Source organism: Sceloporus undulatus, chromosome 1 (genome assembly GCF_019175285.1).
Source record: "Sceloporus undulatus isolate JIND9_A2432 ecotype Alabama chromosome 1, SceUnd_v1.1, whole genome shotgun sequence".
Classification (NCBI taxonomy): Eukaryota; Metazoa; Chordata; class Lepidosauria; order Squamata; family Phrynosomatidae; genus Sceloporus; species Sceloporus undulatus.
Window position 1 is genome coordinate 309,755,818 of NC_056522.1, and position 18,534 is coordinate 309,774,351.

The 18,534-nt window shown below is 38.4% G+C and overlaps 1 protein-coding gene across 1 annotated transcript in view; it reads left to right on the forward strand.

Moving 5' to 3' along the window:
* Nucleotides 1-9,730, forward strand: part of MADD (MAP kinase activating death domain) — a 143,460-nt gene extending 133,730 nt beyond the window's left edge. Inside the window, exons 32-35 of the mRNA XM_042459775.1 lie at nt 1,688-1,696; nt 1,949-2,018; nt 5,411-5,457; nt 8,017-9,730. Of these exons, the coding sequence (XP_042315709.1) occupies nt 1,688-1,696; nt 1,949-2,018; nt 5,411-5,457; nt 8,017-8,124 (234 nt within the window). The 3' untranslated portion in view covers nt 8,125-9,730. The remainder of the gene's footprint in view (nt 1-1,687; nt 1,697-1,948; nt 2,019-5,410; nt 5,458-8,016) is intronic.
* The last annotated feature ends 8,804 nt before the right edge of the window (nt 9,731-18,534 follow it).

Sequence of the window (18,534 nt, forward strand, 5' to 3'; positions counted from 1 at the left end):
TACACACACACAAATAGGAGCACAAATTGAAAAGGGAGAGTGAACTAGGCATAATCAAAGTGAATTGTCTCTAAATATTCTCATGCATAGGTGAATACCTCTAAGAGCTTTTCCAGCTAAGCATAAGATATTGTTTGAAAAAAACACAGTTGTTGTTTAGGCAGCTGTGAGATGTGTCTCCACAAGAAACCATTCCTGTTTCAAGGACATTATATCTTTCCCCAATACTCTATATAATATTTTGTCACTGTTGATATTTTAGTATGAAATATTTCTATGTGCACAACTGCAAGTACTTTTTTTGATGTGATTGATCAATTTGAGCAACACAGACTCTTCCCCATTCCTGCCATTTTAGAAAGTTAATTAGGTTTTTGTTTATTTTAGTAGGTTTTTTTTTGTTAGCAGCTGAGTATTCTCAGTTATGCATTCAAGCACAAAGATGCCCATATAACTTTTAAAAATGGCCTGTTCGTTGAGGTTTTTTTTTCTTTTTAAAAATTATTCTTTCATAGCTGTATACTCTCCCTCTCTGGTACCAAAAGTTTTATTGTGGCTTTTTTCTTTCTTTATAAAAGCATTTTATATACAAAAACAATAAAAAAAAGCTTCAGGTTACTACATAGTATCAGAGAATATATTGAAGTTTACAGATCAGTACTTCCAAAGTCACTTTAAAAACAATTCCCAAACACTATACCCATACGTTTCAATATTCTCTTTTTTATACAGTATATCACTTTCTCTTTTTACTTCCTGTTACCTCGAAGTGTATTCCCCCAAATCGTACAATTTCTTAAATGTTATATTACAAATAAGTTGCTTATAGGTTATCGTGCTTGCATTCCTATGTCTCTAACCTGCAATTTTTCATTATCTGGTCCCACTCTTCCTCTATTAGTGTAGCATCTTTATTAGATAAACGGCCAAAAAGTTTTATTGTGGCTTTTGAAGAGACAAAACATGCCATTTTCCTGCTTCTTACTTTACTTGCCTCACTTAACTCCTTAGTCTCATCTCAGTAACAATAGTGTCCTCCCATTTAATTTCTTGGGGATGGCGTATTTTACTGTTGTCACCATATGTGTGTTACTTTATGTAACATAAAAGGCCTGGGAATTTTGTTTTGTTTTGATGAGAAAGATGCAAGAATGGAAATATAAATATTCTGATTCACCTTGCCAAACCCTGTCCTCCTAAAATCATAAATGATCTCTACCTTGCTCTGGTTAAATTTTTAGGATGTGGGTGGATGTACAAGAAGACACTGAGTCCTGAGTGGATTGCTTGCTCATTTCTACTTGCTCAGAGGAAAGAAAACCTACTGTTTCATTTCTCACAGTCTCACTTTGTTTTAGTGCTTAGTATCAAACTGTAATTGCTAAATCCTGAGTGATGATATTGTCAGGTGTGGGAAAATGTCAAGCTCCTGGTTTGGGTGGGATGCATGGCACCTCTTGCCTGCCCTCTGTGCCGGAGGAGGATGCATGGAGAGGCAGACATTTAGTGGGATGACCCAAGATCACAAATGACAGACCAAATTTTGGGAGTAGTGTGTGTCCCTCCTTTTGTTGCATTTCAAGGTGTGTGTTTTCTTATTGCTGAGTGCCTGAAAAGGATAGCAATGTTGGATATGTCAGAGATACTAACTCCTTCGTTTCTCTTCCATGCTTTCTCCTCCTGCAAGGAGCGGAAGGTACTCCATCTTCTGCTGTCTTCGCTTCTTAGCCTTTTAAGTTTGTTGATTTCTAGCATTGTGGCAATTTTCAATATTTATTTTTGAATTTCTTTCTTTTGATTTAAATAGTAAACTGTAGTTGAATTGGTAGTGTGTGCTATAGTATCCCAAGTTATAACTGCTGTAGTGTGTTGTTTGGGTTTGATTTTGTTTTAAACTGAGCTTCTTCTTTATACTAATCATATGGTTTTTTCTCCTATTTTCTTTCAGGTTTTCATAGAGCTGAATCACATTAAAAAGTGCAATACAGTGCGAGGAGTCTTTGTCCTGGAGGAATTTGGTAATTACATTATTTTGATACTAGGATTGTACTCACATGGCAGTAACTCAAATTTCCAATTACCTCCATGAGGCAGAGCTGTATCTTCTTGCTTATAGGGTTTCCTTTTGTTGGAGTGGGAAGGTGAGTCAAAGAAGCAGCATAAGGCATATAGTCTGTAGGAGTGAGATGAGTCAGCTTGTGCCATGTAAAACTTAGATAACAAGAAAGATTGAAGGTGTAAAATGTAGCATTGATCTTTTAGGTGCTATGGAAGCCAGGGAAGTGTAATGATTATTTTATAAATTAAGTTGTTAGATGTAACATGGGATAGAATGTTAGCATACCGAAAGATACTCTATTTTGAGGAAGTGAGTTGTAGAACTTGAAGGTCTGTGTTGCAGTAATCATTCCTAGTTGGATGAATAGAGTAGGATTCTTCTATTTGTCACAGCAGACTAACATAGGGGCAGTACAGATGGGCGGCTCCATGCTGTCCATCTTTGCCCCGTGTCTGTGCTTCAATATCCACATGCTGCAGCACAGGCATGCTGTCTAAAAGGAGCCGCTCTAGGTGGCTCCTTTTTTGTGCCGTCATAAAGACTACGATACAGCCCTATGACACCTCTTCCTCCCAGAGCCATTTGGGCACTCAGGCACCTTTATATCACGAGGCTGCGCCCCATGTGGACAGGGTCGCAGCTTTGTGACATAATGGCACTGATAGTAGGGCTTGGTGCATATGGATGCTGCACCATATTGAGCCCTACTATCACTGCAAATGGCCCGTCTGTACTGGACCATAGATATGCTTCTTGAATGTATATTAGATCTGAGGAGAGTTGAGGCTAATCATTGCAGCTTAAGAGAACATTTATGAATAGAGGGTGGATGAGCACTGTTATCTGGACTGATCTGTTTTGCATTTATGCTTGCAAAGTTTTCTGGTATCTAAGATGTTTTTTCTAGTACAAGACAAAATTTGTAGAATTATTCCATTCTTTGTGTCACATTTTAATAATAATAATAGGATTTATTTATATACCACCCAATCACTGGGAATCCAGGCGGTTTACAACAGAGGGGATAATAGACGGTTCCCTGCCCTCAGGCTTACAATCTAAAAGACACGACACAAAAGGAGAAGGGAATGGTGAGGGGGGGAGGGGATCAGGTCCAGCATTCTTCTCTCCCTCTGAGGCCTGGACCAAGGCAGATGGACCGGAGGGAGGGCTCTTCTTCTTCAGGCTAGCCCTAAATAAAATAAAATCATTTTATTCTGATGCACAGTGCCATTTCCACTTTTCTTTGAAACTTGCAGCTCAGTCTTAGGTTTCTTTGTTTAAAAATCACAGTAGCTTTCTGAGTGAGACAGAAGCTACTAATACCTAGTGACATCTATTCTGGCATATAAAAACATGTCATAATTTCATTCAGATGAATAAAAAAAGTGCATTTAAAATAGCTGCTTCTTTCAAAATAATCTATGATAAGATAGGAACAGGCTTTTGAAACATGCAAGCATATTTGTCCGAGAAGAATGCAATTCTCAATGTAATTATAGGGCATCTGTTTGGGTTGTGGTGCTCCAGTGGAAGGGACTATGTAGACCAGAAGCATCAGGCCCCTGCCTATGAAATTTGAGTTACTGCTATGTATTTGTGCTTTACTTTTCGTGGTCCTTTCACTGTTGCTGCTATGAAAACCTTCATTCTCCAGCAGGTAAAGTGATGCCCTGATCCAATTTCTTTCTTAGTACTTTATATTCTCATTTACAGGGCGAGAGGCTGCAATATGGCACTTGTGTACTTATTTCCCTTCATCCTACTAACTTGAACAACATCAGAAATCAAATCATAAAACTCCTATTGGTGGTGGGGGGAACACTTGTTTTGCTTAATTTTTTAAAAATTAATATTTATTTATTAATTTGCTCATTTATTTCTGCACAATTATCTTCTAAATTTATTTCTAAAAATATTTTCCTTTTGAAGAGGCTGAAGCACAGTCCTTGAGTTGGGGAAGCAGGTAGATATAGTGGGCATGATAAACCCATTGCTAAAGGTATATTTCATGATCAGCTTCTATTTTGTCTTGTTTTTCTCTTTTGATTCCATTTTCTTCTGGCTAATCCTTATTTCTTTCAAATTAGTGTACTAGCTCTGGTATGACTTGTTCTCATGCTTCACTTTTTTAACCCTTCTATGGTAATACAGAATTTGTTTCAGAATAATTTGATACCAGTTAATTATGTAGCTTAGAGACTAAACTAAGGACTTTGTGCTTACTCTAGTCAGTTCCCTAGTGTGTGATTGGTGCCTAATGAGCATGTATGACATATTTTAAATGTTATTTTAAAAAAATATTTCCTGATGTATTGATTCTGGGTTTCATTTACTGCCATATATATAGTCAATATCACTCTATTTATATTGCTTAATCTTTACTGTATTGTATCAGCCCTTTCCCTGGTAGCATTTGTTCACTAACTTCTGGAAAAGAAAATGTGTGGATTTCGATTTCCCCCACCCATATAAGTATTCCTGTTAAGTTCACTTGTTCATAGATTGCCTTTTTTCTCTTACTAGGTGATGTTATGGTCGATAAAATACTTACTCTTCTTATCTACCTTTATCTGTGCTATATGATCAATAGATGATGGCCTTTAAAAAAATCTTTTTCTCAGATGTTTTGTGATAACATAGAAAATCCAAGATGTGTCACAATTACTCTGCAAGTAAAGGATTCAAAATTGTGCCTTAATAATTTGGTTTTGGGTATGGTTGTCTGTTTATAGTCTTCATTTATGCAAATCAAGAATTCTAGAAATGTACAAGCTTTTGACTCAGGACACATGCAGACAATGAAAAGAGAGCAACATTTCCTTAGTTCTGCTTTCATATTCTACAAAGTTTAGAAACTGACCTAGTCAGAATATTGAATGATATTCATTTTATATTATACATTTAAATGAAATTCTCCTAGTTTATACATAAATGATATGCATATCTGTACTGTACTTGGAAGCTATCACTCTTTCCAAGAATAACTAAAATGAGGTACATTAGCTAGATGTCAGGTTTGTCTGGTGGTGTATGATATTTAAACTCTCAAAATAGTTCTTGGAATTACATGCTTTTCCCCCACAACATCAACATGGCCACAGATAATTTTGAATGAACACAATTAGCTCCCAAATATGGGTCCATTTTGAACTACTTCTCTTACTATTGAATTTATTGAACCATATTGTTCTAACTTAGAAAGGAAATAGGATTAGTATTGTTCCTTTTTCCTGCAGCTGTTTGTACATTTCCCTTACCCTCAACTTTGGGAATATTGTGCTGTTGCTCTCATTTTTTTCCTCTCGTTTTTTGAACTCTCTGTTTTGTCTCTTGCCCGTCCGGTTTTAGTTCCTGAAACTAAAGAAGTGGTGAGCCACAAGTACAAGACACCAATGGTGAGCCATCTACTTTATTATCTTGTTATTTTATTCTCATATCCAGCACTGTGGGATATGAACATTCAGATAGCTGTCATTTTGCTAATTTTTAAAAAGTGAGCTTGTCATCTACTCTACCATTCAGTGGAAGATTCTGGAGAAATATCCTAATTATTAGTTTCAGCAAGAAGGCAATAGAAATATTAGAGCTAAAACAATACACAGGGATTTGAGAAAGGATCTTATCACTGGTGGCCTTTTTATTTTTGTTTTGGTCTCTGGGAAGAAAATGGGCTTGTAGAGAAGCAATTTATATACGAGAAAGAAAGACAAACAAAATGTGACAGTTTATGTTTTATTAGACTGTTTTGTGTAAAGGATAAATTAAGTAATAGGAGTTTATCACACTGGAGGAATTTCTCTTAATTTCGAATGAAAAGAAAGTGGAGCCAGAACGCATTCCCATGAATTCACTAGTTCAGCGAATTTACGTGAATTCGAATTGCATTCAAACTGACTTCCCATTGCCCGGAAATAGCTTGCCATTTCCCAAAATTGCGTGTGATCACCTCTCACACAATAACGTAAAACCCCATGATTGTGTATGGACTGACTTCCCATTGCACAAAATTGCTTGTGGTAGTCTATTACGCAATAACATTAAACCCCATGATTGAGTTCAGATTCCTATTGGATTATACTTTCAATTTCCCTTGTCTGATAACGTCCATAGTCAACCCCTAGAAAATGGGGCTCCTTAATTTGATTGTCACAGCAGTACACATGGCAGAAATAATCCAGTCTGGGACAGCGTTAACTGCCCTGGCTCAGTGCTAGGGAATCCTGGGAATCGTAGTTTATTGTGGCACCAGAGCTCTCTGCCAGAGAAGGCTAAATGTCTCACAAAATTACAGTTTCCAGAATTCCCTAGCATGGAGCCAGGGCAGTTAAAGTGGTCTCAAACTGGATTATTTCTGCAGTGTGTTTTGGACCTATGATTGAAAGCTTACTTTTGGATTCCATTTTTCAAAAATTAGAAAGCTTAGTTTATCATTTTGTTTTTCAGAAATTAAGAAGTCCTGAGCTTTCATCTAATAAAATATGTGGGGATACTTAATTCCATTTTCTAGGACTTACCTTTTACAACCCTAAAGACAATTACACTGGCATAATATCAACAGAAGTATAACGCTTTTAATAATTCTCACTTCAGGTTGCCATTTTATTTTATTTATTTTATTAAAATATTTTAACATACTATATCATAGGATCTCAGGACAGCTTAAAATAAAATCAGTTAAACATTTTTTTAAAAAAAAATGAAAATAATTTAAATACATTAAAAGCATATTAACAAATCAAAACAGCACCATTGAATTAAGCTAAAAATAAAAAATAGAATCCTCAAGCATAGTATATTAAAGCAGATGATTTAATAGTTTTGAAATTGTTTAGTTTAAAGATAGTATACAGATTGCATATAAAAGGTAAATAGGTAACAAAGCTTAACAGTTATCTAACATTTAGATTCTTATCAAGAATAGGAATTATATCTCCACCTGCAATTTTGATTTTATGTATACTCATAAAACTATATATTACATTTATGTAATATATACTTTAAACACTGAATCTCTATATCTTCTAATGCTGAGCTACTTAATCATATCAGATATTTCTCTGTATGGAGGTCAACTAGGGAGGTCAGATAAAATGGCTAAAGCTCTTGCTTAAACTACATTTTGTTTGTGAACACACCACTTTAAGCTTTAGACATGTGTAATATAGAAAGATATATTGACAGGCCCCTCAGGTGTAGTGCAAGCCCACCATCCAACCAGTTCTGCAATGGGATGCTCTTTCAGCAATCAGTTTTTCCTTCCTCCCATGCTTCAGGCAGGTTACTTCCTCCCATGTCTCTGAAGCGTTAAAACCAGTCTTCTGCAACTTGGTATCCTCCAGACGTTTTGGACTATAAATCTCATTGGTTTGAAACATCAGGGGCAGTGGTTAGGGACTAAGAGCATTGCAATCTAAAACACATGGAGTGCACCAGGTTGAAAAGGGCCAATTTAAACATTCATTCATTGTTTGATTTTTTCTTTCTTTCTCTCCATAATAGGCAGATGCTGGAGCTCTGCTTTGGCATAATAGGTAGTTTTCTTCTGCAGCTCCAGTAAAACACTTCCAAATTTAGTAATTTCTCCTATCCCAAAAGTTGGTCAGTTTCATCCATGTGCAAATTCAGTATTTTTAAAGTTCACCTTTGGAGAATAAAGGCATCTTTGGATTCAGTGCTTATAAAGGCATTTCCACATTGACTGCACTGGTGCAGAAATGTTACATTGTTCCTAGTCTTGATTTGATCTTCAAGTGTTACAAGTTCCCCATCATTATTAGTGGTGGAGACTGAGGAGTTACTCACACAAAAGCTTTAAATGTCATCCATCAGAACTTTCTATAATTTATCTAGAGATGAAGGATCTTTAAGATGTGCAATAAATCTGGTTCTGCCTGTGCCATCTACAAAGATAGATAACTCAATGTCTCATAGTCTCACTTTCTGATGTATTCTAGGCCCATGAGATCTGCTACTCCGTGTTGTGTCTCTTCTCCTATGTGGCTGCAGTTCGTGGGAAAGAAGCAGAGAGCAAAATCAAACCACCTCGTCCAGTGTCCAGCTGATCAAGGTCACTGATGGGAAATGTGTTGGCGTGTAATACTCCAGTTTATGTTGCTCTTACAGGAGATCTTCTAACCATCTCTAATGCAATTTTTTTTGTTTATATGACCCTGCAAGTCCCTTTGACAAAAATCAGACTTGCTGTTTAGTCATGTGCTGAAGCTGTTTTCTCTAGCATTTCTGAACATAGGTTTTCCTTCTACAGTGAATGATCTACTACTGCCAGTCTTGGAATTAGCTTTCTTAGCTAATTAGTTCACAGTGAGGCTCAGTTATTTTTATTTTGAGTGGTTACCATTCTTACTTGTAATCTATTTATAGACTCAAGTCTCTGTGTTCAGATTTTGTATTATGCCTACAGTGGTATCCACTCAATCTTGCCTGGATCACTTATTGTTGCTGCTGTTGAAGTGCTATGCTCTTCATTATTTTGTTCTTTGCTCTCCATACTTATGCTTGTCAACCTGGAATTCCTGCCACATGACCTTTCTCTGTTCTTGAGCACCTCCTTCTACAGAAAGGCATGGGTTTTTCTGAGAATGGAAACAAAACTACACATCAATCATTGTATCTTCAGAGGAATAGCTAGAAACCATGATGGCAGAAGGGATTAATTTGGCAAGCCTCTTAAGACTGGTTTGCATGTACTGTACATAGATAGTCTTTTGATTGGGAAGTACCATTCTGCTAACATTCCAGTAGTTCATCTCACTAGTATGTGCTCAAAGTGATAGATGCAATTCTTCATGGTAAGTGTGCAGAATTCAGTGAGGTAAGGGAAAAGGCTTTAAAGAGGCTTTAAAAAGAAGAATAAATTAAAAAGGAAGGGAAAACTCATCAAAACAGAGACAGTGCTATCAGTTGAAAAATGATATATTTATCTAAAGCACAATATGGTCTGTCATATGTTTTTGGAAACACATAAGGTTATGAAAATAATTATGAGCAATTAAAAGTTTGTCAGTAGCACTGTATATCCTTGTTCCAAGTCTCCTTTTAGTCACTGCTTCTGTCTAAACTATACATCAGGGAGCAGAATCATGCAGCCCTTCTGATGATGGTGGATTACAACTCCCAGCATTTCTTGCCATTGACTGTGCTGGCTAGGGCTTCTGGGAGTTGCAGTTCATCAACATCTGGAAGGCCATGTGAGACCCACCCTTGTCATATATGTATATCAAAGAATTTTTGCAAAAACCGTGCTACTGTGTTATGAAGCCTTCCGCCCAGGTAAGGTATCCAGTTGACATTCTGTTTTTAAGTATGTTAAAAATGAATGTCTGAGATATTTCTTCTTTTTCATGGACTGTACTGGACTCTAATGCAAAAATATACCAGGGTACTTGGAGGATCTACAGTATGTAATAAACTCTAGAAAATATGAGACTGCTCTATCTCTTGTTGGAGTATTAGAAAAATTAACAAAGTTTTTGACAACGTGACTTCTGAAGTAAAAGAGTTTACTCCATGCAGCTCTGTTTGTGCATTTGTTGAATAGACTGTACTATGTAATAGTTGGGAGGAAAGATGTAAATATTTCAGTACCATGTCTATTTATAGAAAAGTGTACAGTTGTCTGGATGTGAAAAATAAACTACCATTAAATCACTACCGGCTCTTTTGATTTGAACCGTATTAGTCTTACTTGGAATATGGATGACTAAATTTCAGATAAATATGTGATAACGGAGGTAAGTTGTAATATAAAATAATCTTGTTGCTTCGGGGTATTAGCCAAGCTGACAAATACTCTATACATGCACAAAATGCATGCTAAGTACAGTATTTGAATAATTCTGTGTTTTTATTCGTTTAAAATGTGTGACACCTTTTGAGATTTGGTCCCCCTGACCAGGTGCCGTGCCTCACACTTTTTTGGGTTTGAATATGTTTATCTGAATGTGGACAGCTAGACAGATAAAGGATTCTGCTGGTGTATTGTCCACTCTGCTGCTGAACACCCTGAGCTAGCATGGGTAGTCCAGGTGTCAGAGTGCCCTTGGCTTGTGGACAGTCTATTCACACTGAGATCGCCCTGTTTGGAGTGGCTCAGGACTTTATGTCTGCCATGACAACCCAAGTGTATCTGGCCTCATCTCTAGTGTTGGGCACACCTTGGATTTTGTTTTCTGTACTGGCTGAAATTGTGGTGATCTGGGTGTGGAGAAACTATATGTATTTTCCCATTGTCATGAACAGATTGCTACTGAAAGAGCTTTAGAATTGCTGGGACTCAGAGAACCTCTTTAGAGTACATCTCCATACCCGGATTAGGGGCCCCAGCGAGTACCTCCGTCTTATCTGGATTCAGTTTCAGTCTCTCTTTCCTCATCCAGTCCATTACCGCCATAAGACAATCATTCAGAGTAGAGATGCCATCCTTAGTCAGTGCTGTAGTCGGAAGCATGGAGAGATATATCTGAGTGTCATCAGTATACTGATAACACCCCACCCCATGTCTTTGGAGGAACCTTCCCAACTGCTTCATGTATATGTTAAATAGCATCGAGGTATGACAGATTTACAGTCCCTTTTAGAGGAGCAGCTGTCCCCTAGTATCACCATCTGTAATCTGCCAGAGAGGTAGGTGTCCTGGACTGCGGCCAGCACACACACAAACCAACACTGATAGTGATGGCTCAGCAAGAAAGCTGTCTAGGAGCTGGGAAACAGTCTACAGACCTTTCTATTAGTCCGAGAGAAGCAAGCCACAAACAAAGCCAAGGTCAGGATACCAAAGTTCACAGAAGTCAGTTCGGTCCAAGGTCAGGGCAGCCAGAAGGTAGCAATAGTCCAGTTCGTTCCAAAGTCGTAGGTTCAAAACAGACAAGGGTTCAGGAAACAAGGAGCCAGTGCTTACAGCAATCACAAAGAAGGATTCTGCAATAATTGCTGGCAAAGGGTCGGCGTTCTCCAGCTGCTTAAATGAGAGACGCCCTCCCTTGTGCCAGCTGTGGCTTATCAGCAGCTTGCCTCTCTGCAAGCTTCCTGGATTGACGCATGCAAGAATTCTCAGCTCTTCTCTGCCTAAAGGAAGGAACCTCCATGCTTGGTTCTTCCACAGAATCACCACTAGGCCTCAGGAGGGATCCCCACAGAGCTAGGACCTGGCTGAGCTTCAAACCCTGGGGCTGGGAGATCTGGCAGGGCAGGACTAGGACCTGGTACAGCCTCCATCTCCTCTTGCACTTGAGGAGCCACAGCCTCCTCCGAGTCCTGCTCTTGGCTGGCCATGACATTAGGATTGAAGTCACTGCAGTGCAGTACTCCCGACTCCCAACTCTCCCAGGCGTTCCAGAAGGATATCATGGTCAGTGGTACTGAAAGCAGCTGATAGGTCCAGAAATACCAACAGGATCACGCTTCCCCTGTCGATACCCAGACGAAGATCATCCACTACGGCGACCATAGCAGTCTCAACTCCATATCCTGCCCTAAAGCCGTTTTGAAATGGATCCAGATCATCTGTTTCATCCAAGACTACTTGGAGTTGAAGAGCAACAGCCCTCTCAATCACTTTACTCAAAAATGGAAGATGTGAGACTGGCCTATAATTATTCATGTCTAAGGGATCTAGGGAAGGCTTTTTTAGAAGTGGCTACCGCTTCCTTTAGACAGGATGGAAGCTGTCCCTCCCTAAGAGATGCATTAATAATGTATCTCAGATGAGTCATTATAGTATCGCTTCCTTGGACAACCAGCCATGAAAGGCAAGGATCGAGAGGGCAAGCTGTATTTTTCACACTATTCACGGAGTTGCTGGGCACCTCATCCATAGCTTCTGTTATAATACTTTTACGTGGCTTTCAGCTCATGCTGAAAGCTGCATGACGGAACTAGAATGGCTTGTGCCACATGCACGAGCCCCATTATTTTCAATGGTGCTCAAGCATATGCAGTATTTGCTTTATGCGGGGGGGGGGGGGTCTGGGTCATTTAACACCTCACAGTGGGCTATTATAGGATTTAATAATGGGTTCTAGGAGGCAGGTATCTGAGTTAGATCCCTTACCACCCTAAATAGCTCTGCTGGATGAGAATTCACAGACGCAATGCGTGCAGAATAGAAAGATTTCTTTGCTGAACATATTGCCACTCCATAGGAATAAAGAAATTCCTTATGGTGTTTCTTGTCAATTAAGAGTTGAGTTTTCTGCTAGTAGCGCTCTAGTCATAATATAATAATAATAATTTTTATTTATATCCCGCCTTTCCAATTGCATGATCAAGGCGGCTTACAAGACAAGAAACAATAAAATACAGATAAAACATCACAATATAAAAAGTTTAAAAACATCATTACTAGGGGTAGGAACGGGAATCTATACAAATCACAATTCACTAGGGGCAAGAAAAAGACAATATATTGCACTAATCTGGGGTCGAAAAACAACAACAAGGAGCAGAGAAAGAACACTATTACCTAGAGTGAAAAAGCCAGCTGGAATAGATGCGTTTTTAATTGTTTCTTAAAAGAAACTAAAGATGCAGAGGAACGGAGCTCTATAGGGAGCTTATTCCACAATGAGAGGGCGTTGTCCAACCTTCTTCATATTTCTAAGATCTTTCATATATCGAGGGTTACGATCGGAAGTGGGCTGGAAAGGTCGCTTGGGAAAGATTGTGTCAATGGCCCTGGTGGGATCACAATTCCAGGTATTAACCAAGGCCTTGGCAGAGTCACAGGCATTACCAACCATTAAACCCTCTAGGGCTTTCTGGAACCCTACAGGTTCCATCAGCCTTCGTGGGTGGACCATTCTAATGTGTCCTCCACCACCGATGGGGTGCACAGTAGCTTTAAGTCCAACCTTTAACAGGAAATGATCCGTCCATGACAATGTGGTGTATTAATTACCTCCGCCCACGGTTGTACCTGTTCCATACTGAAGGCTACATCGAGGGTATGATCTACACAATGTGTAGGCCCAGAGACTAATTGGGATAGGCCCATGTTTTCATCAATACCATGAACTCATGAGCTGCACCTGTTAGGTTTGTCAAACTGGACTCGAATGGGATATTGATCCTGCCCAGAACTAAAAGCCTGGGCGACTCCAGTACCAGTTGTGTCAGCTCAGCTAGGAAGTCTGTTAGACAATGGGATGGATGGTATACCAACAGAATCCCCAGGCTATCCTTTGTCTTCAGGCTCAGGTAAATACACTTGAGGTGATCTGTTTACCAGACATGTATCCTGGTCAACATAAGATTATCTTTACGGACTAAGGCCACTCCACCCCCTCGCCCACTTCCCCATACCTACTCAGTAACAGGTTGGATCTAAATCAATATTAATTTGCATTATGCAGATGTATTTAGTCCCTGTTTAGAGCACCTTTTTTCCTTCCTTTTAGTGATAGGAACAGCAACTATACTGTAGCTCTTAATAGTGCAGTAGGCAAAACTGATTCTAAATGTCACACTGAATCAATGTAATAGTTGTCAGTAGGCTGAGGTACTTTGAATATATAAACCTTTAATTTGATTTAATTTTGACTCTCCTAATAACAACCAGGTTATATATATTTAACCAAAGCTAGAATGAACAAATAATGCATAATAATTTGTCTCAACCCCACCCCCACCCCTTGATAATTCTGTTATATTCACTTTGAAGCAGGATATCCATTAAAAAAAACACACAGTACAAAACAATTATAATACATGCCCTGGAGATTGTGAAGATCAGGATGCCTTTGATCATAATTTAGAAAGGAAAGGTACTTTTAATTCAATCCAGTTCTCTAACCTGCTAGATTTTCTGACTTTAAAAAAAAATTAATCAGCAGCTAAATTTTATTTCTTGGACACTAGTCGTCCCTGTTCTCCTTTATGTCTCAGTGAAGTACATTATTTTAGCTAAGGTTTGGTTGTTTTTCTGGTTGGTTATCTTAAGTGATTGGATATTTTTGGATACCGTTGTTATTCTCTTTGCTTATTGCCAAAGTTTGGTGGCATACCCCTCAGGGCTGGGGATAACAGAGGGTTCCCACAATAGTTCTCTTTTAACCATTTTAGGCTGTGACATGTTTGTCAAACTGTGTAGTCTTCACAAGTTAAGGGCCCTTTATTGGACTGCTTTGTTGTCTCAAAATAGCTGCCTGTCCTTTGAAATGCACTTCAAAGATATCAGCGAGGCTAAAATGCATCTGTGTTCTCCACTTAAAATTAGCTAGACTGTAATCTTGAAGCCATGTTGGTGTTGCACAGCAAAAATCACTGAGCAAGTGAGATGATATTTCTTGTTAGGAGCAACTTGTATTCCAGATGGAGTATATCTTAGTTCAGAACAAAACTTTTTCTGAGGCTCTAACGGCAAGAAATGTTAAAGTGGAAAAAGGATGGAGTACATACTGTATACTTTGGTGCCTGGACAAAGCCACAGATTGACTGTTATTATCTTGATCCTTTTCTTTTTATTCTTAAGATAGGAGGAAGAGGTTTTGGAAATTTTTTTGCAATGTGGTGATCCTAAAGTATGTTTTTGTGTGAAAGAAAACAATTAATGTGAGTCCTGAAAACTGCTTGAAAGGTACTAGTATTAATGCCCCCCCCAAAAAAAAAAACCATAACAGACTTAAGTTATTGAGTTGTTGAGTGATCTTTGTCTTAGCACCATTTTGGCCTATTTTGAAATCTGAATCTTATTTAAAAATGGCAAACCTCTTGGCCTAGGAACGTGATTCATATTAGGTATAAAGAAAAAAGTCTGAAGGATTCAAAGCACTTGTGTTCTTGCACTTATTAGGTGGGAGAGATCTGAAAATTTGGTCCAACCAGGCTGAAAATTTGGTCCAAAAGACAAGGCTGTGTTCTGTACTTGCAATCACTTTTGGTGCATGAGGTGGCTGATAGCCCACTCCGATCCTTTTTACTCTGAATAGTATTGGTATTGGACAGAAATTTGGAGTCCTGGCTTGGTTGTATTTTTTCTTTTCTCCCCCCTCCCCCCTTTGTTCTGTTGATGGAGAGAATATTAGATTCCTCCTGTCACCTGAAATTTCTTTTCCTTTCTTCTTTTGAACATTTATTTTCTACTTGTAGTCAGCGAATGTGTGGCCTATGTCTACACATGATGAAGCAATGGAATGTTTCCCTTCTACAGTCATTCAAGTTTCAGTTAGCTTTTGATTGATACTGGACATTATTTGTCTTTGGTACTGTACATCTTAACTGATAGCCAGAGTGGTATAATGGTTTGCATGTTAAACTACAACTCTGGAGACCAGACATGGGTGACTTTGGGCAAGTCACACTCTCTTAGCCTCAGAGGAAGGCAACAAATCTTGCCAAGAAATTGGGTTGCCATAAATTGGAAGCAATGTGAAGGTACACAACAACTTTTTTAAAAAATGGAAAAAATGTTCCTCTGCATAGCTGGGAAAAGGAATGTTCTTTCATATTGTTAGTTCAAATTCTTTCAAAAATAAAACGTTATTATTGTTCAGGTATGGGTTTCATGACAGAGAAAATGATCATAATGAAATGTGGTAGTATTTTTTTCTGTCTCAGAAGCGAAAAGAGTCTGAAGAAAAGGATAAATCAAGCTGGGCTAGTTTCAGAAGCATCTATTTTTCCCTTTTCTTGAACCTATATATTTACACTTTTAGTGCTTGGACTAATATACAGTGGGCCCTTCTCTTATGCGGGGGATCTGTTCCAGACCCCCCCCCCCCCCATGTAAGACAAAAAATGTGTAAGCTCAAGCCCCATAAGAAGTAATGGGGCTCATGCCTGCAGCGTGCCCCATTACTCCTTCTGGGGTGCGGGAGGCTTTTTTCTGGAGCTGCTTCCAGGGTATGCTGGAAGCCGCGTATGGCGTGCCCATGTATGACACGGGCGCACTGTACCTAGATTTGGAAGAACACACCATTGCTGTTATTGCCTGAGAAGTTCACTCATAAATGGCACTGACTGTAAAGTTATGGCAAATCTGCAACCAAAAGGCTAATACATTCCTCCAGAAATTTCTTAAAGTTATATTTTATCAGTTCTAAGAGAACATATTTATACTTTAGGTCGGATGTACGATGGTTATCACAGGTTTCACTTATAAACACAACACTTGTTAATTTCAGTTTGGTACAGCAGCTTCCCTGTACAGACATGGGAATGCTTTGAATTGGATTTCCTGCATGGCAGGGGTTTGGACTGGATGGCCCCTGTGGTCTCTTCCAACTCTACGATTCTATGATTCTATGACATATCAAGAATCACCATGTAAGGAAGTGTTAACCAAAGGCTATTTCTCCTCTCTGCATAAACAGAGCTAAAATCGGAACAGGAATTGGCTGAGATGCAGAACAATTGCCTTATCACTATGTTCCGGCCACAGCAAAATTGTATGTTAAGCGTTGAGCCCAGAAAAACCTCTTGAGTCCTGTTGAGATTGGCTTTCTCTATGTCAACATTATTGCAGGTGCTGCTGACACCAGTCAAAGAAGAGGAAAGAAATAAACCTAGGTTTCTCACAGTTTCTTTGAATTAGTCAACATATTTGTATACCTACATTATTGTGTGAATATAAGAAGGATCTGTCTGATGATGGGTTTTCTGTCCTTTTCCATTTTGCATTGCCTCACTCTTTCCACTGAATAATATCTACATCTCATGAGATGATTCAGATAAGCCTCAAAGGTCTTTCTTGGATATGATCATTTTTGAACTGAGACCACTAGTTTGTTGGTCTATTTGTTTACTTTTTCCAATGGTGGTGATCTACTACTCAGCAACGTTTGCCTGGCAAATGGTTTTCTGCTCTCTGATTTTTGTATCTCCTTGTTTTAACTTTTGCTGGTTACATTGCCTGCTGCATGTTTCGATTTGTTTTATTGTTATGGTTTTATTTATATTGTAAGTTACACTGAGAATCCTTGAGGACTGAAGACCAAGACAACAAATTTTATAAATGTTCCTCTTTGAGAAAGAAACAGGATTACATTTCATAAGCAATATTTGTCTTTTTCTTTGTAGGTTTGCATACAATTTGAATTTAGCTTGTTAAACTATAACAACATTGAATAAAATGTTACCTACAAAAGGATTCCTTTTAAGGTCTTGCAGTTTTATATATTATATATATGAAATTGGTTAAGACTGTCTGTACACTGATAATGAAGGGCTATGTGTATTTACTTGTAGGTAAGCCCCAGTATGCTTAAAGGGGCTTACTTCCTAAAAAGTGTGTTCAGAATTAAAATCTTATATTTTCCTTGAAAGGGTATAGCTTACTGTGCTCGAGAGTAAAGCCATAAGGGATGGGCAAAATGTAGTTGTCCAGATGTTACAACTAATACTATTCATCACCATTGCCTATGTTGTCTAGGGTTACTGGAATTTGAAGTAAAAAAAAATCAATGGGGCCACATGTTACTCACTGGCCTAAATCCATTTGCTGCTGTCAACTGTAACCCATTAGCACCATTACTGAATGTAAGTTGACCCTTATGTAACATCTGTTGGTGAAATGGCTCCAACTCTTGGAATTGTCAAATGGATTTAAGATTTATCTGTGTACATATCTATGCCATGATCACTTCTTATTTCAATATTGTCTGTCAGTATTTTAGGGTGAGAAAAACAGATTAATGATGATTGCTCCGTCTTTATTATATCTATTATTTATTTAAAATAAAATACAATAAAGGCATGTAAATCAGAACTGTTTTATTTTTCTCATTGTAAGACACTGAGAAATTGACAATTTCTGAGGAATACTTGTCAACCAGACAATTTCTAAATGAAGAGGTTACTGTGTCTTAAGGGTTTAAACAGACCTTTCCAGGCCTAAATCCAGATGACAATCTCAACTAGAGTCATAATTGCTCAGGTTGCTTACCTTTTGGTAGGGCAACTTTACAGTGTCCTTCACCACCACTAAATATGCCTACCTTGGAGGGTTAAGGTGTCCCATGTGCCATTCATCTGGGCAGCTGTTCTTAGTGCTAATTAGCTAGGCAGATGGGAAGGAGGAAGTACAGTACGATCAAAGCATACAGGGATGGGAGGTTTAAACCTGACTGCCAAGTGCTGAGATCAGATTAGGGTCTCCATGCAGCCACAGGATCATTCATCTGCCACAGCCACCACCTGCAACAAGGCTGCCCACCTGAATATATGTCATACAAAGTACAGATAAACTCTTGCACATTCTTTTTTCAGGATATGGACTTTGAATTCCTTTCTGTTATTTACTTCTGAGTTCTACTTTCTTCTTCTATTTTACATATATTGAACCCCATCCAAAACACATACTCCTTACAAATCTTTGACATTGGAAAGAGTTCCAGAATAAAACAAAAGACTTTTAAGGAGAGTGACAGTGGTATGAATTTTATTTAACTACAGTCAAGCTATAACATTTAACTCAATAGCTATTGTTTGGAAAACCTGACATATACTTTGGAGAT